At 29.5% G+C, this 26,030-nt stretch overlaps 2 protein-coding genes across 4 annotated transcripts; one reads left to right on the forward strand and one right to left on the reverse strand.

The window, feature by feature from the left end:
• The first annotated feature begins 6,784 nt into the window (after positions 1-6,784).
• Positions 6,785-8,632, forward strand: LOC137831714 (transcription factor bHLH94). Its single transcript, XM_068639500.1, has 3 exons — positions 6,785-7,468; positions 7,756-8,145; positions 8,351-8,632. Exons 1-3 carry the CDS (start codon positions 6,977-6,979, stop codon positions 8,432-8,434), a joined length of 966 nt encoding a protein of 321 aa, XP_068495601.1. The 5' UTR covers positions 6,785-6,976; the 3' UTR covers positions 8,435-8,632.
• Positions 8,633-14,487: 5,855 nt separating this feature from the next.
• On the reverse strand, positions 14,488-24,654 carry LOC137831716 (D-aminoacid aminotransferase-like PLP-dependent enzymes superfamily protein). 3 transcript variants are annotated; one of them, XM_090303625.1, is made up of 21 exons: positions 24,504-24,654; positions 23,759-23,877; positions 23,326-23,424; positions 22,742-22,813; positions 22,173-22,265; positions 21,742-21,913; positions 21,240-21,298; positions 20,836-20,938; positions 20,475-20,663; positions 20,253-20,353; positions 19,265-19,319; positions 19,000-19,086; positions 18,529-18,580; positions 17,615-17,700; positions 17,013-17,066; positions 16,612-16,695; positions 16,153-16,224; positions 15,807-15,887; positions 15,593-15,628; positions 14,994-15,126; positions 14,488-14,785 (listed from the first exon to the last, which is right to left on the reverse strand). In XM_090303625.1, exons 7-20 carry the CDS (start codon positions 21,245-21,247, stop codon positions 14,998-15,000), a joined length of 1,137 nt encoding a protein of 378 aa, XP_090159751.1. In that variant the 5' UTR covers positions 21,248-21,298; positions 21,742-21,913; positions 22,173-22,265; positions 22,742-22,813; positions 23,326-23,424; positions 23,759-23,877; positions 24,504-24,654; the 3' UTR covers positions 14,488-14,785; positions 14,994-14,997. The 3 variants fall into 3 exon arrangements, with proteins under 3 accessions (XP_090159751.1, XP_068495603.1, XP_068495602.1); XM_068639502.1 differs by having other exon boundaries at positions 21,742-21,879; positions 24,467-24,654; XM_068639501.1 differs by having other exon boundaries at positions 21,742-21,879; positions 24,504-24,645.
• Positions 24,655-26,030: the final 1,376 nt, after the last annotated feature.

Raw genomic sequence — 26,030 nt, forward strand, 5'->3', positions numbered from 1 at the left:
TCTTAACCTAGTGTGATATGATATTTCTTTCTTGTGTATTCTCTAATATATACTAAAATATTTATCCTATCTCTTTTGTATCCAATCTTGTTATTGACCTAATTTAATAATAAATGTTGTCTGTGATTATTCAAAACTCCTTGATTTACGCTAAAATAATATATTAGTATCTTAAATACAAGTATCGTGAATGACCATTTATCCACAATATCGAGTTTAACCCATCACACAATAAAACTATAAGAACAATCTAACCAACAATTGCAAATACTGATAAAATAACGCCTTTTCTTATATAACAAAACCTAAATATACATTTTGATGCTAGTGCTTATGTTTTTTTACATAGAAATTACAGATATTTTTATTGGACAATCTTACCGTAAACACTACAAGAAAATCATGAAATAGAAACCAATTTTTAGAGACCAAAATAATTAGTTGCAATAGTAACTAAATTAGAGACTATTTTAGAAACTAAAAAAAAAAAATTGGTTTCTAAATTAGTTTCTATTATTGTTAAATAATTTTTAAATTGGTAGCTAATTAACAACCAATATTTTAACTACCAAATATTTAATTTCTAAATTTGGTCTCTAAAACCTTAGTTGCTAATTAGATACTAATTTACAAACTATTTAAAAGTAATATAAACTAATTTAGAAACATTTTTTTTTAGTTTTTAAAATAAAATGTAATTTAGTTACTATTGCAACTAATTATTTTGATCTCTAAAAAATTGATTTTTATCTCTAAAAAATTGATTTTTATCTCATAATTTTCTTGTAGTGAAATATGTGATAAAACTCTTAAAAAAAATTAAATACATAGTTCTACACCGACAGCAGTTGTATATTTAATGTATTTTATTTTATTTTTCTTGTTTTTTATGATGATAACTTCCACGATAAGCCACGGAGTTGTAATTAATGTTGTTAATTATATCCACCAATTAATAGTAACTAAAACAACTGTTATTGGCAACAGCATCATTTTGTTAGAAGCATCTCCACCATTATGAATATATATGATTATGATCATTCACACTTCTGACAAGATGCTTATGCATAATGTTAATTTATTATAGTAATTATAATAATGAGTGTTTTGGACTATTCCTTCAGTTTATCCAACAAATTTAGCTGTTAATCAAAAGCTTTGTACAACATATCTATTATGTAATAGTAATTCTGAATCATTCATTCAATAATGACTATGTGCCACTAGGGTCTACAATTTTCATATTGCTTCTATATATCATCATCATCACCATTAATTAATTCTCTTTTCCATTTTCAATCACGCGTTTTAGTAATAAAACTACTTTCATTTCTTTAATTATTTTATAATGTCCATGAGTTATTAGTAATTTTAAATTTATCCCTGATATAATTTAGAATAATGTGCGAAACTAAAACACGAGAAGAGATTATGTTCCGTGACAAAGAGTAGCTTGAGTCATAATTGAATAATAGTTTTTGAATTGTTATACTATTAAGTTGTATTTTAACTATTGAGTCAGATTTTAGTTTGGGTTTTTGATTAGGGGTTATTTTTTTTAGTTTTTACTAAAATGGAGTCCGTTTAAAAAAAATTACAAATTTAGGCAAATCGTGCCAATTTGACACGAGTTCATATGCACAAATCGTTCCAATTTGACAAGACTCTGTCATGTCATACTAAAGTCGTGTCAACTTGGCACGACTTCTGTCCTATCATAATGAAGTCGTGCCAACTTGGCACGACTTCTGCCCTGTCATACTGAAGTCGTGCCAACTTGGCACGAATCTGCCACATCTTAATTTTTTATTTTTTTTAAATTTTATTGTTTATATATTGGGTAGTAAGTTATATAATGTTAAAAATTAATTTGATACATAATTTTCTAAGAGTGTTAGTTTTAAGGAAAAAAAATTGGATATATAATTATTTTTAAATTATTTAATTATTTCAAAATAATTACAAATTATTTATATTATTTGACTTATTTAAAATTTATATAATTATTTTTAAATTATTTAATTATTTCAAAATAATTACATTACTTATACCTTTTTATATTTTAATATAAATGACATTAAAAAAATGACATTAAAAAAATAAACAGGTTTAAAAAATGTAATATTTGAATTGTGATAAAAAAAATTATTACTTCAGAAAAAAATAAAATAATTGTGATATACGATTATCCAATTTTTTGTTCCTTAAAACTAACACTCTTAGAAAATTATGTATCAAATTAATTTTTTACATTACATTACTTACAACCCAATATATAAACAATAAAATTTAAAAAAAAAATTATGATAGGACAGAAGTCGTGGCAAGTTGTCACGACTCCAGTATGACAGGACAAAAGTTGTGTTAAGTTGGCACGACTTCATTATGACATGACAGAGTCGTGTCAAATTGGAACGATTTGTGCATATGAAGTCGTGCCAAATTGGCACGACTTGCCTAAATTTATAATTATTTTTAAATGGACACCATTTTGATAAAAAAAAAAACCATCATGATAAAAAAACCTTTTAGTTTACCAGTAACAGTTTGTATCAAAGTTGTTTTATATATATATATATTATATTCTATCATTTAAGAATTAATGTCAAGAATAATTTAAATATATTTATTTTTTAATAATTTAATATATTTTTTAAGAACAAAATCAGAATAGACTTTCAAATTATAAAATTAATAATATTTCAGATGGGGTTCATGAGATAAGATTATTTATCTTATTTATGGAAATATGTGGTTAGCCAAATGAAACCTCATTCCAATAATATAATGTAGTGTTATATATATATATATATATATATATATATATATATTAGTTTAAATGTTTCAACTAAAATAAGTAATGTAAGATTTCTATTTATAATTTTTTAAGAGATAAAAATTATATTTACTTACATACTAATAATATGTTTGGCTAATTATTTATCAAGTATACTCGCAATACTTACTTGAAACTTCTATTTTCTGTGTTGAATATAGCTTGTGTTTTTAATCTTTTCAATATACCCTTATGCTTAATCAATCCAAAACTACTACCTTTGACATTTCTCTGCAATCACATTCAATAAGTTTTAACAATTAGAACAAAAAAACCAAACAAAGCATAATAAGATGGATGAAAAGAATGAGTAATACTGTTACATTGTAGTACTATAAAGCAGGGTGAGATTTATTTGAAATGCATAGATAGATAGATGTCTGTGTTAACTGCAAAGCTGTGGAAACAGCATAATCTATGGGCAAATGTTGAGTCTGATCTTGGCTGAAAAGAGTTTGCAAATGGAATCCCTTTGGTGTTTCGGAAACTTTGTTTGTTCACCTTAGTTTTCAAGCACATGGATTCTCTGCAACTTTCTGACCGTCGAAGTGTGGACAAACTTCTTAACCCTTTTTCTCTCAGCTTTGCAATGCAAGAATCTCTGACTCTCTCAGCTTTTCTTTTATTTGCATTTTCGCGTCTACTCCTATTTCCGACCGTCTTATTACCAAATCACCAACTCCTTTCTCTTTTTGTCTTTCAACTTTCTTCACGCGCCTCCACTCCTCCGTGTCCCAACGCTCCCTTCACTTGAGGCTCTAAACGCTCCTTGACTCACACGCGCGCCCCTTCATCCTCTTCCATTAACTTTCATGGGTTGTTACAACATTGTAGTGAATGATACCCATCAGAACCAGGTAAAACTAAAATGTTTTTTTTTTCTTTTTGCAAGGGGCATTCACGTGCCATTCTATTTTCTTTCATTTATTTTAATTAATTTATCAACCCAAAATTAACACAGTTTTTTAATTACTTGAAAAGCTGATTTTTTAAATTATACCACAGAATGTTATTTTACTTTTAACCAGTACCTTGTCCTTGTTACTAAAACACTAGAAACAATTACATATTTGTCTCTTTCTCTCACATTAATGGTTTAATGTGAAATGAAAATAATGTGTTATATTGATTTTGTATAATACATTATTCTTTGAACTTTTAATAATTCAACTTTCATTAGATAAAGTGTTTATGAGTATGGACAGACGAAATTATTAATAATTCAAATACGAAACTTTAAGCACATTTTATATTTACACGGATCACAATTTTTGGATTAAATATATTCACGTGAGAAACTCCTATTTTTTTCGTATAAAAAAGTCTTACTTGTAATATATCTGTTATTTTTTTTTTAAAGATAAAGATTAGTTATTTGTTAGGAGTATTCAAATTCATGTTTATCTCCTTCGCTTTGTGTTTTATCATCAAATAATAATTTTCAAACTAGATCAAAACTAGTTCAGACACAGATTGTGAGTTAATTATTTTATTATAATTAAATTGTGATTGAGAAAGTACTATAATAATAATAAAAAAATTATAAATACAATATTATTATAAACAGTTTTATATTATTAAAATAAAAATTGTAAAAATTCTTGACGTTTAATGTACACGTTTAAAAAATATTTAAAGTACCATGAAAGTTGGAATAAAAAACTAATTATATTACCCGATTTTACTTTTAATAAAATAGAACATTGTTGTTAACCATAGTTATTTATACTTATATAGAGAATTATTTTTCGTAACTATTTTTTTATATATTTTTTCTGATTTTATTTTTATTAATATATCTTATTTTATTATTTTATCTTTTAAAATTATGAAAAAAATATTTTATCATTTTATATAAATCACCTAAAAATAAATTATTTTTTTATTTTTTAAATTAATATTAAGAGTTGTTTTTTATATACAAACTAATCATTACTCTTTTATTTTAAGATCTTATTTTAAGGATCCAAGGCACAATGTTTGTATAATGTTTTTTTGTGATAAGATTAAATTTCTACCATGAAAGTCGATCAGAAAAATAATTTATAAATTTATTTTATGATTAAAATTAAAAATATGGATACATAAAAAAATATGTATAATATAACTAATAAAGGACAAAACGATAAATTAATACATCGTAAAATTATAGAAATAAAAATTAACAGTTAATATGAAAACAAACTTATATATTTTATAATATAAAATTTGATAATATCAGTAAAATAATTTATACCGGTGTGTTTCTCGTTAAATATGTGCTCTATTTTACCTTAAAACATTTTGATTTTGAGTTTAAATGAAAATAAAATTTTGGGAAAAATCCTTTCAGAATTGGTTTTCACTTCATCTTTTATGGTGATTGATTTTCGCTTATTCTAAAATGCTATTTTTTTAAAAATTACAAAATTAGTTAATAAATTGATCTTTCATCCAGTCAAATCCACCTGTCCAAGCCCTCAATATATTGCAGAAATTAATAAAATATATTATGTATTATATATATGTCCGTTTAAAAAAAAATAAAAAATAATACAAAGAACTAATGAAAATACACATGCTAAATTCATCAATATTATTTTTTTCAATTGAGACACATATATAATTAAACATGATATTACAATAATCATTCACTCATTATCAATCAATTGATGAATAGATTAATAAGGTCAATATATTATCTAATTTCAGTAGATTTTCTCAATAATTTATTTTTTGTTTTGTGAAATTTGATTTTTCCAATAAAGCAACTATTTGTCTCTGTACTGTTGGAGAGTCAATGCTCTGAATAGTAAGCACGAGGCTTTCTTGTGAACATTTCTCTATATTGGATTCTAAATGCTAATTAAGACACGTGATTACATACTACAATAATATAAATAAGTGTTAAATATTGATTAAAATTAATATATTTTTAAAATATCATTAAATAATCTAAAAGTAGATAAAATTGACTTCTTATACTTTTTTTAGCATAGACGAAATATTATTTTACCGTCTCTTTTGATTTGTTGTTTGTTTCTTACAAAAAATATTTTTTATTGTCATTTACGTTTACGTGTGAAAAGTTTTTACAATAAAGAAAAAGGCTAAGAAATTTATTAGAATAATGAGATGACATAATGAGTTTTTAAATACAAACATTGATACCCTACTGGTATAACAATTTTATATAGTTTATTTTTAAATTAATTTATATATTGTTTTTTTTCTTCTATTGATTAAATATTTAGAAATTTAGATTTTAAGTTAATTCACATAAGAGGTTCTTCACCTTTTAAAATTTCAAGATAATAATTTTTATTTTTATTTTTTTTATATATTGTTCATCTTCCTCTAATATGAGATTCTCAACTTCACACTTTAATTTTAACATATATAAATTAAATTAAATTTTTATTTCGTTTTCTTATATATGAATAAATTTGATAAAAAAAAAAGATTTTAGCTAACAATTTCTTGTATGCAAAAACTCTTTTGTACTTATAGTATAATGTGTGATCCAATATCTAGCCACAAAGACCCTACATTTTAATTTCAAATATATATATATATATATATATATAATGATTCTTTTATGTATCTTTCACCTTATAATTGGAGAGCAAGTTTCTGAAATAATATCAGAGTTTTTGTACTTAAGTTATGTGAAGTCTAAATTCGAATTCTTAATGTTCCATGCTGTCCAAAAAAATTCCTTATTGTTCTTATTCTTGTTCAAATTTGTTTGCTCCTATATAGGATACAAATAGGTATTTATTTATTGTTTGTACTTCAACCCCACATTATTTAACACATCATTTTAAATTTATTTCTGTTATTGTCTCTAAAATTTATTAAAAAATTAAATTTTATTTAATGAGTTTTTTTAAAGTCTATAGTTTTTAATTAATAGTAAGTAGTACTAAATAGTAAAATATGTATCAGAAAAGAGTAGTGTTTTGTTGTTTTTGGGTACTGTAAAATCCTAATACATAGGTTCTCTAAGCACTGTGCATTTTGTGTCTTACTTCAGCTTCACCTCAAACTGAAGGGCCTTTAAATGCTCAGAAACATTCCTCAATAGCATGCAACTTGGCACTTTCCATCTTCATCTTCTTCTTGTTCTTGTTTCAGGGCACCCACAGCAAAATTTTGTGCATGTGTTTGTCTGAGGGAGAGAGAGTAATGGCGTTAGAAGCAGTAGTATATCCCCAACCCCAGGACCCGTTTGGCTGTGCAATCAAAGACCCCTACAACTACAACAACTTGTTAGAAGCTGCTGCTGCAGGCAACTGGGGTTATGCAGATTTCACCCTTGAAAAAGAAGACCAAGCTTGTGTCACTTTTATGGACAACCAAACAGAGAATTGTCCCTATGGAGAATGGAACTCTTCTCCTCCATCCTTGTTGCCTCACAACATGAATGCATCAAATCCTCCTTCAGAAACCAGCAACACGCAGAACAACTTAGATAGTTCAGTTTCTACCCCAGCTCGTCCCAAGAGGCGCAGAACCAAAAGCAGGAAGAATAAGGAAGAGATTGAGAACCAGAGAATGACTCACATTGCTGTAGAGCGCAACAGAAGGAAGCAAATGAACGAGTACCTCTCTGTTCTTCGCTCTCTAATGCCTGAATCTTACGTCCAAAGGGTACTTCAATCACACATTTCCTCCTCCAAAACATGCTTCTGCTTTTCACTTTCTTGAAAGGGAAATCTTCAATTTAATGTCTTCTTCAAGTTTTGTATCATCTGTGGTTCACTTCATGCTGTTTAAAATATGTAAAGTAACCTTCCAAGAATTAGTTAACAATTAGCCAAAGAATTAGGATCCAAATATACATATGGACCAAGTTTAAGGTACTAATTTGCATTCTTTATACTTCTTGTAAGGGGTTTAACTGTTTCTGTTTTGATTCAATTCATTGAGGAATGCAGGGTGATCAAGCATCTATTATTGGGGGTGCTATCAACTTTGTTAAGGAGCTTGAGCAGAGGCTGCAATTTCTTGGTGCTCAGAAGGAAAAAGAGGGGAAACCTGATGTGCCCTTTTCTGAGTTCTTCTCATTTCCTCAGTACTCAACAAGTGCCAGTGGTGGCTGTGATAACTCTGCAGCCATGAGTGAGCAAAAGGGTGAGGTTCAGTCTGGCATTGCTGACATAGAAGTGACAATGGTAGAGAGCCATGCAAATCTCAAAATAAGATCCAAGAAACGGCCAAAGCAGCTCTTGAAAATAGTATCTAGTTTGCATGGCATGCGTCTCACAATCCTGCACCTAAATGTTACCACCACCAAGGAAATTGTCCTCTATTCTCTCAGTGTCAAGGTTTGTGCTAGTTACCTTTCTCTTGCTGTTCTTTTCTTCTCCATACACACATCAAAATTTCAAACTGCAGTAGCAATTTCACTTTCAAAGTGAAAGCACTTTTGAACACATTGAGAAATAAATTAACAAATGCTGTCTAATTGTTGTAAAAAACATTATGATACATGTCTCTGTAAGCACTGAAGTTTTCCAAATGTTGTTGAAGGTTGAAGAAGATTGCAAGCTGGGATCAGTGGATGAGATAGCTGCAGCTGTATACCAAATGCTGAATAGGATCCAACAAGAGTGAATGCTGAATTAGGATCTGAAGTTGAGCTAATTTAGCCCAATTTTTTTAACCTGATAAAGACCCTATTATATTTGTTTCTTCTTTGCTTTATTTTTTGTTTTCAAGTTGTATCTAATTATTGCAACGGCTGTTCAACTGTTGTTAATCTACTGAAGCACCTTGATCAATGTGGGGTCCTTGGAGGAAGTTTTTGGTTTATTCCTTCTCACATTGTCTTTCTTTCTTTTTCCTTTTCTTTTTCTTTGTAGCTACTTCTAATTTTGATCCTTCTCTCTTTCTTCTCTGTGTATTCTGCTTGAGAACATTGTAGTGTATTCTGCTACATTGCTTTAATAGCAGTTGGCCATCTTAATCTCAGAGTATCTCAAAGTAACTTTGAATAAAAAACACAGACAAAGATTTTAGCAGATTCACTCAATTTTTCCACCTTGTTACACTTTTTACTTCTAACAACCACCAGTTAAAGTAACATGTGTGGAATTCTGATGATTCTTCTTATCATTATCATTAGGAAGCTGACCAAGTTCAATTCACCAATCTACTCATAAATTGATGTCTTGTGTTCCATTATTGTAATTATAATACTAAACAATTCATGTCAATTCCATTTTTAATTCCTTTCAATCCTCTTTTACCTGTCTTTAAAACATCATCCAACTTAAAAAGAAACATCTTTTGTTCCTTTTACTTTTGTCATGATCAAGTCATTTTTCCCTTTATCATATTAAGTAAACACTTCTGTCATAATCAAAATATTTTTCCTTTCATTGATCTTCTTTAGTTATGTTTCAAAACTATTTATTTATTAGACTTTTTAGGTCATGTTTCTAGCACAATGGAATGGCAAAGAGAATGAGAGATTGTTGGTTCAATATACTATTAAATAAAAGAACCCCCTTTTAACTTCATTTTTTTAATTAATCATTTACTGTCTATATATGATCATATAAATTTCATCTTTTAGTATCTATATTTCAGAATTTTTTTTTTGTTTTCATAATATTATTTTAATATTTAGTCCTTTTACATAAATTTTTTAATCCTTTTTAATTTTCACCATCTAAGTTTATTATAACTATAAAATATAAAAAAAATACCGTGCACATATAAGACTTAAAATGAATGGTTTTAATTATACTGCGCCAAAACAAGAAAATAAAAAAATACCTAAATTTTATAATTTTTTTACACTATCTTTCTTTCTTTACATTCCTTGAAATTTTCTCAAATTATACCAAGACGTCAATTTTGTAAATCTCTATTTTAAAAACATTTTATTATTATTATTATTATTTCTTTTTACATTACAATTTAAGTTTAAAAATATTATACCCTCTAGCAAGGGAGACCATTATAACAATAATAAAAAAATATAAATATAATTTGAGAAAATCCCATAAACGTTATTCTAATTTATTTATTTTTATATCCATAATAACATTACTTGTTCCTAGTTGAGTCAAGAAGATTTCGATTTTCGATCAGATTATATTAAATCAATATCTGAAAAAGATTTTTCTATGATTTAATTAGTTTTCGATGATAAGTGATTTAATATAATTAATACTTAATAAATATATACTTTATTTTTATTAATACAATCTGATAACATAATTTTATCTGTAATTCTCAATTTGATATTATATTTAATTGAAATTTAATTGTGGCCAAGAGGGTGTTGGTCGGGGATGGTACACTATTTTTTTTTTCACTTTCTAATTCTCTCTTATATACAAGTTATTGTAAAAAAAAATATACAATAATATTAATCTTTTATATACAATTTAGAAGAGAATGTAACTCAAAATATTTGCAGGAATAGAGAAGTGTTTTTGAGAAACAGAGCATGATAATGACAGGTGTTGACTGGAGAAGAAGAGAGAGTGAGAAAGGAAAAAGAATTGATTAATGGTGGCTGTTACAGAAAAGTAGGTGAGTTATTATAGGGATCATTCTTCATGCATTCTTTTTCACTTTCTGCCTCCATAATTTTTTTAATAACTATTCAAAAAATTCAAATGATTAGGGCATTGAAGGTAAAAACAATGGTCCCATCAACTTGTACTATATTCGTAGTCGAATTCCTAGGTGAAAACATAAAATAAAAATAAAAACAAAGTTGTGTTGTGGTGGGGTCATCGAATAACTCAAATGGTAAAGTTACAAATATATTTTGAACCATTGTTGAAAAGTGAGCATAAAACCTTTTTTTGTGGTTAATATTTTCATTTTGGGTGATTTGAGTGTTAGCAATTGCTTATTAATGTCATCATTTGAGTCAACAAAAACAGTAACATGTCTTGGTGAAACCCTTTTCCCTTCCTTCATTTATTTAACTTTCTGCTCAAAATCTTTTGCATGTGTTTCAGATTTTAGTTTCCATGATGATTGCTTATTGGACTCATCGTAATTGACTTCTTATCAAGAAATGGGTCTTCAACTATGATCTTTATTTTCTCAAATTTAAAACCTTGTTATTTTCCTTCTTTTGGTTAGGTGAAAGAAAATCCCTTCTTCTCCATCCAAATCCAAAATAATGGTAACATCAGATACATTCATTTTTCCAGTTTTATAACAGGGATATCTTCTTGTTCAACTAACTGTTTTCCAATGTTACAAGAGATGTTCTTGATCAAGTAAGGGTCAGTAAGTCATCATGGTGGCTGCATTGCATAAACTCATCATGATAGCTACATTCCACAGACTCAATTAGCATCATCACATCAGTACAAAACATTTTCAACACAACTTACATTCTTATATTTAAAGGGTGATTTTTTTACTACCCTAAGAAAATCAATGGAATTTTCATTATAGTGGTCAGAAAGCCATGTTGAATCCAAGAATCTTTGAGCATTGAAGCTGTAAAATAAAATGGTATTTTCATAGGATCGAGAAGTAGTCGTCACATGAAGTGTAATTCATTCATGTTTGAACTTTGTGCATAAAGTAGTGTCAGATGAAAATGAGTATCATCTTCATAGGAAGATTAAAGAAAAAATAAGAAAGAAAGAAAGAGTAGAAAGCACAGGATAAGAGGGTAAAAGATAAGATGATGATAGTGCGATTGATGTCCTTTGCAGATTTTACTGTCCTTTGCAATATATGTTAGGTCCCTTCCCCTATTTTTAATTGTCAGATTCTAAATCAATGGTACCAAGGCTCTTTCTGAACTCCACCAAAATATGTATATTTTATAATAACAATTCATTGGTTGTTGATGAAGCTCCAGGGTTGTCTTTTGGAAGATTCCAACTCTAACACCTATTTGTCTTCATCTCCCTGTTCTCTTCCTTCCAACATTTACTACATAGATTCCAACATATTTCAAACATCAGATTTTAATTCATAGTAAAACCAAAATTTCTTTTGTTTAGAGTTCAGCAAATACTCATTTTGTTTCTTTAGCTGTCTTGAAATTTAGGAAAATGCTGAGAGCATATGTTTGGAGACTAAACTGACCAATTAAGTGTTACTGGTAGAAAATAAAGTGGATGAAGCAAAAGGGTTGTTAACTTTATAATATACTAAAAATTTTGGATGGAAAAAGTGGTGTTAAGTTAAGTACTGTTTATGCAAAGACACAGAGAATAGGGTTGTGTTGCAGCTTTGAGGAAAATAGAAAAGAAACAAAAAGAAAAAGAGTTGAAAGTGTTTTGTTTGCAGCATAGAACATAGACACACATACACACAAAGTTGAAGGGAAGGTATAGAGAAGTAGCACGGAGACAGAAGATAGTGACTTTCTTTATTTTTTTCTGTGATAGAAAACATAATAGAATAAAGTAAAAAGACATAAAGGTATTTGTTAGAACCATGACAATCACCCCATAACGGGAAATGACATAAAAGTGGAGAAAGAGAGTAATAATTGAAGTGAATGGGATTATGCAGTGAATAGGTCCACATCAAAGTTAGGCTACACAGTGGAATTGAGTGATCTTTTGAGATTAATTAGTGTGTGATGCAATTTGTTAAGAAGCATAACACATAAAAAGTAGCATACCCTTTTTCTTTGCAATTGAAGCAGTGTGAAGAATGAATGAATGAAGCTACTAAAATGGAACAGAAGATTGAGTCAAAGAGGTGTTGATTACTTAGTTGTTGTGGCTAAATGGTGTGTGCAGGTTCTGATGTTATTCATGAATGTTTATGACAATCAACGCCAAAAGAGGCTGGCCCAAACACATTCTTTCTTGCTGTGTAATAATGAGGCTTTTCAGAAAAGTTCAATTATTGTAGCCCAAGCTCGGTTGGGCCCGAAATTCCAATTCCATGACGCGACAGCATTATTAAATCCATAAAGAATACTCAAATTCTTTATACCTCACTACTAGTTTTTCGGATGTAGCAAGTTTAAACATGTGGAGCATGATAACCTAGTTTTGGTTCATACATTCAAACAAAAATTATGTGTTTACTTAAAACTTTAAACTATATTCACTAAAAAAATAAACTCGATATCTTAACTTATCTTAACTTATATATATAGTTACAAACCTTATCTTATAAATTGATTTTGTATGATTGAATTAAACTTAAAACTAACTTTCTTAATATAAAATTATTTAAAACTTATTTTAATAAAAATTTATTGTTTTTATTAGTTCATTACTATTTCTTAATACGAGAGTTGTTTAAAATTTATTTTAACAAAAATTTGTTATCTTGATTAGGTCATTACTATCGATTATCGAATCATACATGACAAATCTCGATGTGAAAGATATGTTGAAAATTATAAATAAATCATAGTATATAAATTATTGTAAATATAGCTTTATGAATATAATTAGTTTATATAAATTTCAAGATTGAAAATAAAGTTGGTTATATATTTAGTTTATCAAATTTAATGTACTTTAATGAATAATTTGTTTCCTTGCCCTCATAAGTGAAAGCTGCCATGGTCATAGATTCTTATTCCTTTCATTTTGATCCTTGTACAATCTGCAGGAATACAGAAAGAGTGCAATCCCCTTTATACTTTTTTTTACAGAAATCCTTGTACTTTCTCCTACATTCTTTATCAATTATTATTCTAATTACTTATCAAGCATTTTAAATAAAAAGTTAGTAGGAGAAAACATCCCTAAAGCATCTTATACTTATTATTATAACCTTTTTTAATAATTATTCTTTAGGGATTTGTAGTAAAGGAATAAGTAGAATAGCTCAAACATAGATTAAAAAAAAATCAGCTTGTTAAACAAATTAAAGTTTTAAGTATTATCTATTATTTCTCATGGGCTCTATTTTAGGTGTGATATAATATATTTTTAAAGTCGAACTTGATCTACTAATCTTCATAAAAAACCTATTTCAAATATAGGTGTAATTAATTTATCTAGAATAATCAGATGATAGGTCAACAGGAAAAAAAAAGCTTTTATAAGAACAAACTATAATCTATACAAATATTGCAATAATTGTTAGTTAAAATGGATGGATTATACTATATAGTCAAATCTAATTTTGATATTAGTCTATTTTTAAAGATTCATTACAAAAACGTCTATTTCTAAAGTCAAATCTAATCTTTATTATAACTTATTTAAAGATACGTTTGCAATAATACATTTAAATATAATAAAAAAATTACCTTCTTTACAGAGTTTATTTATTTTTTATGTGAATAATCTGCTCTCCACTCATTTTGTCAGTACCTATACATTATAATAAATTTAATATAAGGAACAATATTTGCTTAAATAAATTAACTCTTCAGTTTATAAAGCCATTCTTTAACTAAATATATTTTAATAAAAATCTTGAAACTATTAAAAAGGTCTGCCTTAATCTACGGTTGTTATAGATTTGGGCATAGCCTTCACCAAATCTAACTTTTTAAGTGCTTCTTAAAAAGTAAAATAAGTTTAGAAAAATTGCATATAAAAAATAATATAAACTAATAAAATAGATCCTGTCACTAAACAACTCTGTTTTCACTTTATTAATTTAATCAAACTATCTAGTTGATAATAAGGATCCCCAAATTTTATGTATTGCTGATAAAAAAAAATTTATGAGTGATGATATTTAATATAATGGTATTTAATATTAATTCAACTCAGTGAATTTTTCATTCAGAATGTAAAATCAAACTTCCAACATTTTGCTAAAATCATGTTAATTTTCCAGTCAACGTGATTCGGAAAAAGTCAACTTGAAAGAAGCTCAAACTTAAGAAGCTCTAATGGAACCACGAACCTTTTAAAGAGGTTTTTTATGCTAACTTATTGAATACAAGAAAAAGGCATTTTTTTATTTTTGGAGAGAAAAATGCTTCCATATATGTATGTAGCTTTTAGTAATGTACAGCAGCAATTTCCGCTCACTTCCAACTGCAGTCTACAAGAGATGAAAAGAAGAAAGGGATTAAGGAAAAGTTTAATTAAGACCAAAAAAGTGTTTATATTTTACAGAATTGGGAATACAAATTTTTTATTCATATTCTGAATTGTAAAGTTCAAAAAGTATTTTACTATTTTTTCATGGAGGTGAAGGAAGAAAACACCTTGTTTGTATTGGTTTAAGAGGAGAAAAAAAGATGCTATACCTTTTCAAGTCTTAATATAGGTTGGTATAGGTACACCAGATTCTTCTGTCAACTTTTTATAAACAGCTTGCAATCTTCTAGTGATTGCTCCAACTTCTCCATTGCCAATTATGCGACCATCAACCTTCACCACCTAAAGCAAAATATCCAATAAACTTCAATCTCATATCTAAATGGGTGCCTATACACCAAAAATATCCTCATTCAGGTGCTGATTGCAATGGTAAAAATCCAAAGTTGCAAATGGATGAACAAAGGCACTAGTCAGTTTTAATGGCATAGCCAAGAACTTTGTTTGAAACAAGATAAAACTACTTGGCTATGCCCTTTAAATGACACTGTACTGACAGTTTAAAGGCACCTTGCTAAGGACTTGCCATAACACAAATCAATTTTTAAGAGTTGATTAGACAGTATAGTTTGTCACCCTCATCATAGTAAATATATAACAATGAACATTCTTTTAAGCTTTGACAATCATTTGTACAATTGATTATGAAAGTAATCTGCCAATCAGGTAACATTCTAGATGCATACCAGAAGCATTATCTCACAATGTATGGTAAGATTCAGTTGACAAAGGTATAATAGGCACTTACTGGGCTTAGTTCTCCCATTGTTCCAGTTGTCCAGACCTGCAACATAACTCAACATAAATTGGGTGATACACACACATATATATAATTGAAAAAAATTTGCGGAAATTATTTATATGCTAAAAATAATAGATTATTGTAAAATTATCATAAGTTAATCCCTAATATTATAGATCAATTTTTGTTTAGAAACGTATTTGAAATGGTATATGGGAACCTCATCTGCAGTATGCACTTCTGACAAGCTGATTCTGCGCTCCTCTAAGATGAACTGTTCTTTCACAACAAGATCCATTACCTAAAATTGCAAAGAAGAAGTACACTTTAGTAGAATCAAAGAGGAAAAGTAATGTGGCATGTGTTGAATTAAATTATAATCCTAACCTTTTCTAGTCATCTACTCCATTTCCTACCAAAACAAGTTATTCTTTGCCAACACAATGGCTCTCTAGTAAATAAAATAAGATGCTCAATAAAAGCTTTTCCTATATACTTCTGTCCCAACATAAATGCTACAACATATGCATATATTGGTTTTGAAACAATGAGTGTACGAAACTTACAGTTGCACGAGTAATGCCAGGAAGACAGTAATCGGCATGAGGTGTCAAAACACGGCCCTTTTTAACGACAAACTGCAGACAGAAGAGCAATAAATGAGTTGAAGTGTTCAAGACATTAGACCCTGCACTATCTATGTTGCAAGAAGAAAACCCTGTGATCCTTCTAAAAAAGGGGGTCTTGAACAAGCTTTTGTTTCTCCCTAGACTGCAAGGTGACAACAAACCAGCAACATATTTGCTGCATCGCGCATCATACAAGGATGTTATTTCACATGTTATGAGCATGCATTGAATTGACTAATTTGTCATTGGCTCAGAGTTAACCCTCGTGAATTTTGTTTTTAAATATAGTTTTGTGTATATCACTAGTCCAAAGCTTGGAATCCAAGAAACATGTCCATGCTGGCTGCTACCTAGAAGATAATTAGCACAACAAAATTAGGAAATTTGAGGACATACAATGTTAGTTGCATTGGTTTCTGACAAATAACCATCTTGGTCGAGCATGATTGCATCATCTGCTTTTGCGTTATTGCCTTCAATCTGCACTTGGCCAATAATAATATTTTAGTAATGTATAGATATTAGTAAGACGAGATGCTACCAAATTATATGGCAGTTATAATATGCCGTAATTGCAGCTATGGTTAATAATACAATAATACATGGTTAATAGCAGGGGTAAATACACATAAACTCATTTTCTTTTCCTGATACAACATTCTCCACAATACTCTATAATGAAATTAATTCAACAACCATCACTTTTACAACTGAAATCATCTACTTCCAATAACAGCAGTTAACACATTTTGGTTGAATGCTAAGTGTAAAATATCCTAAGAAGAACTGGAAAATACCTTTGCAAGTATGTTATTGAGAAGGTTATTGTGATGAATCTTCGAATCCAAGTTCTGGTAAAAACAAAAACAAAGAAAAGGGGATGGCATAAAGTCATTTGATAAAACTAAAGGTGTATGCCAATCAAACAGAACATTAAAGGTTGAACGAATCTCATTCTTTTATAGGAAAGACTATTAAGCCACTCATAATAATAATAACAATAATAATAATAATAATAAAATAATGGCATTAAGTTCTTCAACTAAGTAGCATTAAATACTTTGCTAGTCTTTCTTTGTCAACACAAACCAGGATGGGGCAATGTATTTGGTGATAATACCACTATACATCTTTATATTTTCTAATTGTTTTGTCTTTCTTTTATCCTCTTTATGTACTTGTCCAATTTTCCTTATGATTATAACTCTTTTTAGGCACCTCTCTTTTTTCTATGTATCTATGTTATCCATATGATTATATATTTTTGGGGGAAAGAATAAAAGCAGATGTGAAAACTATAGTATCAAACTAACTGATGGAAGAACCATGTCAGTCAAATGTTCTCCAATCTATAAAATGAAAGAAAACCATGATAACAAGCATGCAATCAGAAACTTACATTTGGTGAATTACGGCGTGTTGTAGCAGTTACAAGAACTATACCACGGGTATTATCATATACTGGGGGTTTCCATTCAGCAAGCACTGCATATTTAAAAAAGAATCAATTTACTGCAAAATGTTTATCCATTTCAAAAGCAGTGATAGTCAAGGTAACCTATACAAAAAAATGTCATGAAAATGTCATCTTGTATCCTCCACAAATGAACCACAATGTTTTCTTATTTTATAGGGTTAAACAACAAATATTACCTCGTTCGAATTATCATGCCAAGTCTATTTAGCATTTCATCAAGTGATGATTCCAAACATTTTAATATTACTGAAACTGCATGATTTTGCTTGACTTAGTTAAAAAGACTAGGTGAAGATTTATCAAAGCTTAAAAGAACTATTATAGTTAAAAAATAACTAGCAACTAGCTTTAAAACATGTAGAGGATCAAAGTCCAGTTAAGTTTGATGGTGGAAAATCTTACATTTGGAGGGGAATGGATGTAAAATGCATGTTGGAGATATAACCAATATAAAAATAAACTATGCAAGCTCTTTTTTCCCTTCTTTAATTTTTCTATTGACTGCTCACATTTAAGATTTTGTGTTTGATCAGCTATTAGTAGCCTAATATTTTCATCAATCATTTAATTTTTTTAGTCAGTTTTCTAATATCTATCATGTTTTGCTTTCTTCTGTCCTTTAACAGAAAGCTCCTCATGGGGAAAGACTTCACTTGATCCCCTTCTCAAATCCTTTCTAACCTAATAAAAATCATATCACAAATCTTGATAGGTCAATTTGAAAACTTCAATTCGCTCAATACTGCAAAAATTGGCATATAAAAAGTCGTTCAGGAGTATAACAACTTTGATACTAACATCAAAGTTAATTATTTGGCAAAGGGATAGGGAGTTACCAATTAATGTACACCCATAAAGATTGAATGATGGGCTCATCCCAGAAGAAACCTGGATAAACAGAATATTCCTTTAGTTAAAACAGGAATGCTCCATAAAATTACATGTTTAATGGTTTCGTAAATTAAGTTTTTTTTATCCACATGGAATAAAATACAGCTACTCATGAAAGGGACTTTAATACAATTTATTTCATTTTACAATAGTTTCATTGAATAATCAAACAAACATAACCCTTTGCTTCTTAATTGAGATTTCTGGTTAATATAATCATAAGGAAACTGTATAACATAAAGATTGAGAGGCTTTTCTGTCCACATATACTCTAATATATTATTAAAATTATGAAGCCGCTCCCATATAACGCTGAGCATTTCCGTGTGAATGATGATGAAACAGAATTTGACAAAATATTAGCTTTAAGAAATTATTTAACTAGCTGAAATGATAAATGAGAGAGATAGTAAAACCTTTTTCCCTCGTGTTAGGGAAAGTCGAATGTGGGAATTGTCAAACATGTTATTCCTAATCAAAGTTGTGAAAATTGCTTCCTTAATCTGCAATGTTTTGAACATACATTATGATGATAACCTAAACAAGACTGAAAAAATAGCATTTAACACTTAGCTTTTAACAGAAAAACAGAACCATGTGACAAAAAGCCTATTGGGAGGGATAACAAGCAAAGAGTGTTTTAACTACAGGCTAGATGAACAGAATGCATCTAAGACTCACCTCATCCCGATCAGGAACATTCTCAAAAGCTAAAGCTTTTGCTGAATCAAATAACCTATAAGAAACAAGAAATGTTAGAGGACAAAAACATGAGTATAGAATATATGGCCTTTAGGCTTACTTTTAAACTAACAAAAAATGTAAAACAATCTCTACTCCTAAAATAATAATATAAGAGAATACACTAAGAATATCCCTAGGAACAAACTAATTTATCTCTACTCCTAAATTTTATATTTGCAATAGTTTTACATTTTTAGTTAGCTCGAACAATGCTAAATGTCAGTAGAAAAGGATTGAGAAAATAGGAATGTGTCCAGAAGATAATTCTTAAGTCTCTCTTGCAGTGACAAGATTTTTCCCCAAAATGTTTACTAAATTGAACATGAAAAATATGACACAGCCCATACATTAAACCACTGAAGCACTCCAAGTGGTATGACACTATCTGGAAAAGTTCATGGATGATCAACGTTTCAAATGAAATAGAACTACTCACTGAAAAATGGAACCAAGCATGTTTTTAGTACCATGGGCAATAATTTATAGGAGACTATGCAAGGTGTGTATGCCTCAAGAGAAGATGTGAAAGAGTCACAGGAATTAAATTAAAAGAAACTATAATCATGACATAGAAAGGTAAGGTTTCTTTCTCTATGGGAAAAGAGAAGAAAATCATGCAGGCATATCATATATGGTATGTAGAAGTAAAGTTACAAAAGACTACGAGACTACTAATAGAAACCACGAAATAATAGGAAGAATGTTTATATTGATTTCTGAAAAACCAAAAGAATGTGACAGTAACTATTTCAAATTGCAAAAGCTGGTAAGTATCAGTGGCACTTATAGCTTTATTGTAGTATGTGATTGACTTATAATCATTCAACTTAATTTATTGTATAACTAAATCAATTATGCAATCAATTAGGAATAATGTGATAGCATTACATATAAACTATTCAATTTCTTAGATTTGTGACATCACCTGTCTAGATGCTCCTCTAGCTTAAATATCTTTCCATTATACACTCGAAGTCCCTCCCAAACTGAGTCACCTCCTTGGACAACTGAATCAAACACAGAAACCTGCCAGATCACAGCATAATATTTTCAAAACCATGAGAATCTGTGCATCAATCATATAAATCTGAAGCTTTATAATATAAAAACATACAGCAGACCTTTTAATTATCATATAACTAATTACCTTAGCACTATCACGAGGTGCAATCTCATCACCAACCCAAGCAAGCAATTTCTCATTTGCTGGAACAGGAAGATCGGGAGTAGGTAAAGGAGGCATCAGAAGAGATGATTTTTTCTTCACATGGCGCCGCAGCATATTATACAGGGGTAGACTTTGCTCCAACAAATCGTATAGAGAAAAAGGAAATGGCTGAAAAAGAAGACAAGTTTAAACTTTACAGCTTAACTATAGTCAGGTTTTTGGTCACCTATACCAGTTAATGGCAATAGGCAATGAAGCAAACAACGTCAAATACTAGCAATGGACAGCATGGATTCTCTATAACAGACACTAATATAACATGATAAAAACAACCAAATACCTGGGGATACTTTCTAGGTTTCTCAAAACAGGTAGATTTATGCACAGTCTTGTACCACCAAGGGGCCCACAAGCCATCTATTTCCTTTGGACCTGCTTCCCACCTGGAATTTTTTTGTCAACCTATTATGTATTTTTGCACAATAAGAATAACAGGGATATTGTTTTGTTTGGAAGCGAAATAGTAACTTGATGAATGCTTTTAACAAAAGTTCCAAGTTTCCAAACAAAAATGACAAAAACTCCAATGATCATAAATTTAAAAGGAATTCATAAAGTAGCACAGCCTATTTTTTGGGTGCATTTATGTAGCTTTAATGATAAACTCATCCCCCTTGGCTTCCTCTCCATGTTTTTAACTTTGTTGGGGGAATTTATTATAAAGGGTAAAAAAAATCTACATACTTTAGCATTGCAGGTTGAAAAGGAATCTCCAGATCATCACAGAGACAGCGTAGAGTAGCCTACAAATCAACAAGATCATGACATAAGATAATTAAAAGATAAAACTTAAAGCCATATTTTGAGTTAGTTTGTCAATATTATTATCTAGGGACTAGGCCAAAATATTTATATGATAAAAGTAATATCCATGATTATGATAATGGCAGCTCGGGTTGGAGTAACTGTGGCGGTTTGATGTTAGTGGTTTTGTGTTGGCCATGACGTGGTGGCAGCAAAGGAAGCAATGTGGTAGTGGCAAACTGTGGTGCAACATCAAGAAGTAGTGATGATGCAAAGGTGGTGGTGGGGATGAAGCGGTAGAAAACTTAACTTTTTCATAGTAACTACAATAGTAATTCAGATAATTATGGATGTAATGGAACTATGATTCCTTCCATTTTGGAAGGAATGGCCATTGCCTTTTCATATTGACTGCCAAACAAACTTTCAGCTCATTAAATACCTCAGGGTCTTGTTGAAGTTCTGCAGCATCAATAACAGGTGGTGCCTTTCCAATCTCACGAAGCTCATTGTATATACAAACCAGCTCTGCCAAACCCAACTCATAGAAAGATGGAGGGACAACCTTATCAAAGGATGGCTGAACATACACAATTGAGTGTAGCACACAAGAACTATCACGCAGTAGCCATAGACATAAATAACCACAAAATATCAGAAAAAATGATAAAATATTTACAACACCCTATATGCATTATTACTGAAACACAAAGCTCATAGGCTTTTTCACAAGCCAGCTATTTTTAAAGTAGATATATGATAGATATGTATGCCTTTGGACCAATACTACATATGCATATGAGAAAGAAAACATGCAGAATTGGCTTGTTATTTTAGTAACAAAAAATGAGTAATAAATGAAAGGCATTTTACCAATATATCAAGAGGATTTCTTATTAGAATGAAGTGCTTTCCTTTCTTCATTAGATCACCAGTCAAACCTTGTAACCGTTGCTTTGATATATGCTGAAAACAGCAAAAGTAAAAAGATAAGTAATGAAGTAGAAGAAGAAAACAAACTTGGTTTGGATAAGACATTGCAAAAGCTCAAGATAAACTAATTAGTATGTTTTTTTTTTTGGAAAAACGGATCAGTTTCCTTCCACCTCCTCATGGGGACCCCTGTGTTGATTAATTTGGACACATGCCAGTTGTGGGACCTTCCTAGAGCAAAACCAATTCCTATCCAACTAAAACTACAAGCATAATTTAACATAATAGCAAAAGATGTTGATTTTTGTAACAATTAAAGCTTCTGCTTCAGTTTCTTTGACTTACTGCAGAGCTTCCCCATCACAGAATTAGAATGGGAATTACAAACTTTTTTCACCTTGATAAAAAGTTAATGGTATAATACCTCCTGTCAATGAAGTAAATGGTTATAATGTTCTTCTATATACATTTTCTGAGAGAATGAATATCTCGGAAGATGCGTTCTTTACCTTACAGAATCTGAATTTCTTCTTTCCTGGACCAAAAATTATGTCGCTAGTGACCTTATTTCCATCAGATTCCTGTTACATAGAAACACCAACATTTTTCAATATGAAGCATGGGAAGAGGATACTACAAGAGACAAGGACACATGAATGATTATCATATATGATGGCCGAGGAAACATTGCAAGTAAATTTTAGAGTTCAATATGTAGAACTTACAGAAGACAGAATCTTCAGAACTCTATTAAGAAAAAGGAACCATTTAAAAGAACTTGAAGATACTTGTATACTTTCACTCTAGATCAGAGATGCTTATATTTTTCAGAATTCTCACATTCAGTGCCACACCATCTACATTTAACAAAGAATTATTTTCCCCACCAAACAGACACAAAGACATGTTTATCATCACTATAGACAGTCATTTTAAATATACAACGATGCCAGAACAGTGATTGAGTGAACATAAAGTTAAAGTGTTAAGAATGCTATAATAAAAGCATAATCAAATCAACCTAGTTCTTAGCATCAACTACAAGACGTTTAGAGGAGAGATAATGAAGGAGGACATTTTGTGAAGAACATACCATTTTTGAGAGTAGCTCCTCCCTGTAGGGTCTATCAAGACCTGTTACTCTAAGGAAATTTGCATAGAGGGGCTCATCAAGCACTTCTATGTCATCCCTCTGCATAGCACATATGAAGGACGAAAAGCATGAAAACAACTTTACCAGAAAGAGGATTCTTGAGTAATCATCAATAGCAAATCACAATTTCAATTATTTAATGGAATCATTAATATATCGGTAGAATACTAGGTAAACATTTGTTGTAACTCACAAAATCAAAAGAATAATAACAACATCATCATCGTCATCAACAACATCCCTTTCTTACCATGTAAAGTCGGCTACAGTCACTGGACAAATGATGATGAGATTTTACAAAATAAAAAGGTCAAACAATGCATTGAGCCCAACAAAATACATTGGCAAGAAAAAAGGTGAGTGTGAGAGATACCTGAGCAAACGAATACATGAGACTGGTACTGAGGGATCTAGGAGCAGACCACGAGTGAATCACCTCCACTTCACTCTCCGCCATCTCTGATTTCACCATGCTAAGCTAAGCCTTTCTTTCTGATTCAATTTGATTAGAATATTATCAGTAACAGTGATGGAATCGACTGGATAGCCACTTTTCTCTATGAGAATCACAATAAAACAGAATATAAAAACATGGGTCAAAATCTGGGAACAGGAACCAACAAATTCCGAGGAATCTCAAAGGAGTTATGTTAAATTTTGTGAGGATTTTACTTTTATCCTGAGAGGCAAAAGAAACATGGTAACTAGGAAAGTACTATGGTCTGGTAATTAATTTATACTAGTTAACTACAGAGGTTGACACATGAGAGATGCATTTTGTTTGGCTTTTTGTCTTCTACTGTGAGTAGTTGCTAACTTGGAATTGCATAGAGAAGATGAAAAGTGTTTTGATTTTGATTAGAATGCCATAAATATAATGCCTACATTTTGAACAAAAGACCAAAAGACCAATGGATCACAAAGGTTTATTCCTAATTATTTTTTTACTACCCTTTTTCAATATACAACTATTTCATAATCTTAATATAGCAATATTAATTAATCTAGGTGTAACTTGATTTTTGGAGATATGTATAATCACTCTAACATTGAAATAGAAAAAAAAGATTAAAGTGGATACCTTTTAACCAAAAACAAAGATAAAGATAAAACACAACCTTTTCATCTGATTAAAGGTTTTCTGAAATTTGCAGTTATCAGAGACCAGAGCTTACAACTACTTTTTGTTAACGATGGATGGAAGACAGCACAACAATAAAATTTGCTTGTCACAACTTTTGGAGAAGAATTCCTTTTCACAAAATCATTGCGTGTCAACAAACGCACATCGCTTAATTCGTTGTGCACACGTGTTATCCACTATCTGTCAAATTCTCATCCCCAAACATGTCCTTATCTACTTTGTATTTTCACGAACAAATATCATTCAAATAACTTTGTGAAGTTTATAAATTTAATTGATACAATAAAATTTTTAAATTATTCTATTTCAGTAAAAAAAAAATATTTTTCTCTTCAATTGTAATATCAACACTTGTATGTTCTCAATGCAAGGAAAAAAGCATGAAAAATACAAGAAAGAAATTAAAAAACTGGAGACTCACTAAAATACCTTTTAGTAACACTGAAAAATAATTATAATTGTCAAATATAATATTTATTTCCTCCTTATTTATAAACTAAATAATGCCAAAAAAATTATTTTATTTTTAAATTGAGTAACTATAATTCTCACCACATGCATGATCTTCAACTCGACTGTTTCTTGCTGTATCTTCATGTATTCTTTTCTCACCTCCACAAATTTTTGTAATATTTTATAATCTGATTTTTTTTAAAATTCATAATTAGTTTTCGAATTATATAATCTTGAAGTCTTTTTTAATATGCATGGTTAGTTTAGTTTATGGATCATGTAATCTGAAGGTCTTTTTAACTTATAGATTACATAATCCATAAGTCTTTTTTTAAATGTGTGTCCGGATTACATAATATTCTATGAAAGTGACACAAGAAGGATAAAAAAGTATTTTTATGTATTGTATGGGGGTGGTAGAAGAAGCTATGGAGGTGCAAGGTGCAGGAAGAAACAATTCTTCAACTCTCATCTCTCAATTAAAATAAGACTTTTACTTATTGCACCCCTTAATTACCATCAGCATCACATAATTTTTAAAATAATCATTCTATTTTTAATGGAATATTTAAAAAGTGATTTTTAGATCACCTATTTTGAAAAAAATAGTTTTTAAAAACAAAATTTCTAGAATATGAGACGATATTTCTACAACAAGCTTTTTAAAATAAGTTTTCTAGAAAAAAAATTCAAAATATATGTAATATTTTCAAAATATTATATCAACATCTATCTTCCTTTTCTTTTCAGGATATTTTAATCTTTTTGCTATTAACATGGAGGTGCACATAGTAATCAAGGGGTAGAGGAAGCAAAAGCAGAAGAATAATCTAACAATCAAAGCCTTAATTGAGAGATTAAAACTTAACATAACATAACAAATCCTATGAATTCTATTTTATGTTTAGTGTGTTTATTAAAAACAACGAGATTAAAAAGCCATGCTAAAATGTGATGCATTTTAGTTCCACTATAAATGATGGAAAAAGAAAGGGACAACATTTTATACTATCAATTTATTTATTTTAATGAATATTTAAATATATAA

This window comes from Phaseolus vulgaris, chromosome 6 (genome assembly GCF_051622355.1).
Source record: "Phaseolus vulgaris cultivar YP4 chromosome 6, ASM5162235v1, whole genome shotgun sequence".
In the NCBI taxonomy this organism is placed as follows: domain Eukaryota; kingdom Viridiplantae; phylum Streptophyta; class Magnoliopsida; order Fabales; family Fabaceae; genus Phaseolus; species Phaseolus vulgaris.

Coding starts and splice junctions, on each gene's coding strand:
- LOC137831716 (XM_068639502.1), bottom strand. CDS start 23,857: ATGGTGAAATCAGAGATGGCGGAGAGTGAAGTGGAGGTGATTCACTCG. Junction 23,425..23,758: donor TCATGTATTCGTTTGCTCAG/GTATCTCTCACA, acceptor TGTGCTATGCAG/AGGGATGACATAGAAGTGCT. Junction 21,880..22,172: donor GAAATCCTCTTGATATATTG/GTAAAATGCCTT, acceptor GTGTATGTTCAG/CCATCCTTTGATAAGGTTGT.
- LOC137831714 (XM_068639500.1), top strand. CDS start 6,977: ATGTGTTTGTCTGAGGGAGAGAGAGTAATGGCGTTAGAAGCAGTAGTA. Junction 7,469..7,755: donor CTGAATCTTACGTCCAAAGG/GTACTTCAATCA, acceptor TGAGGAATGCAG/GGTGATCAAGCATCTATTAT. Junction 8,146..8,350: donor TCTATTCTCTCAGTGTCAAG/GTTTGTGCTAGT, acceptor ATGTTGTTGAAG/GTTGAAGAAGATTGCAAGCT.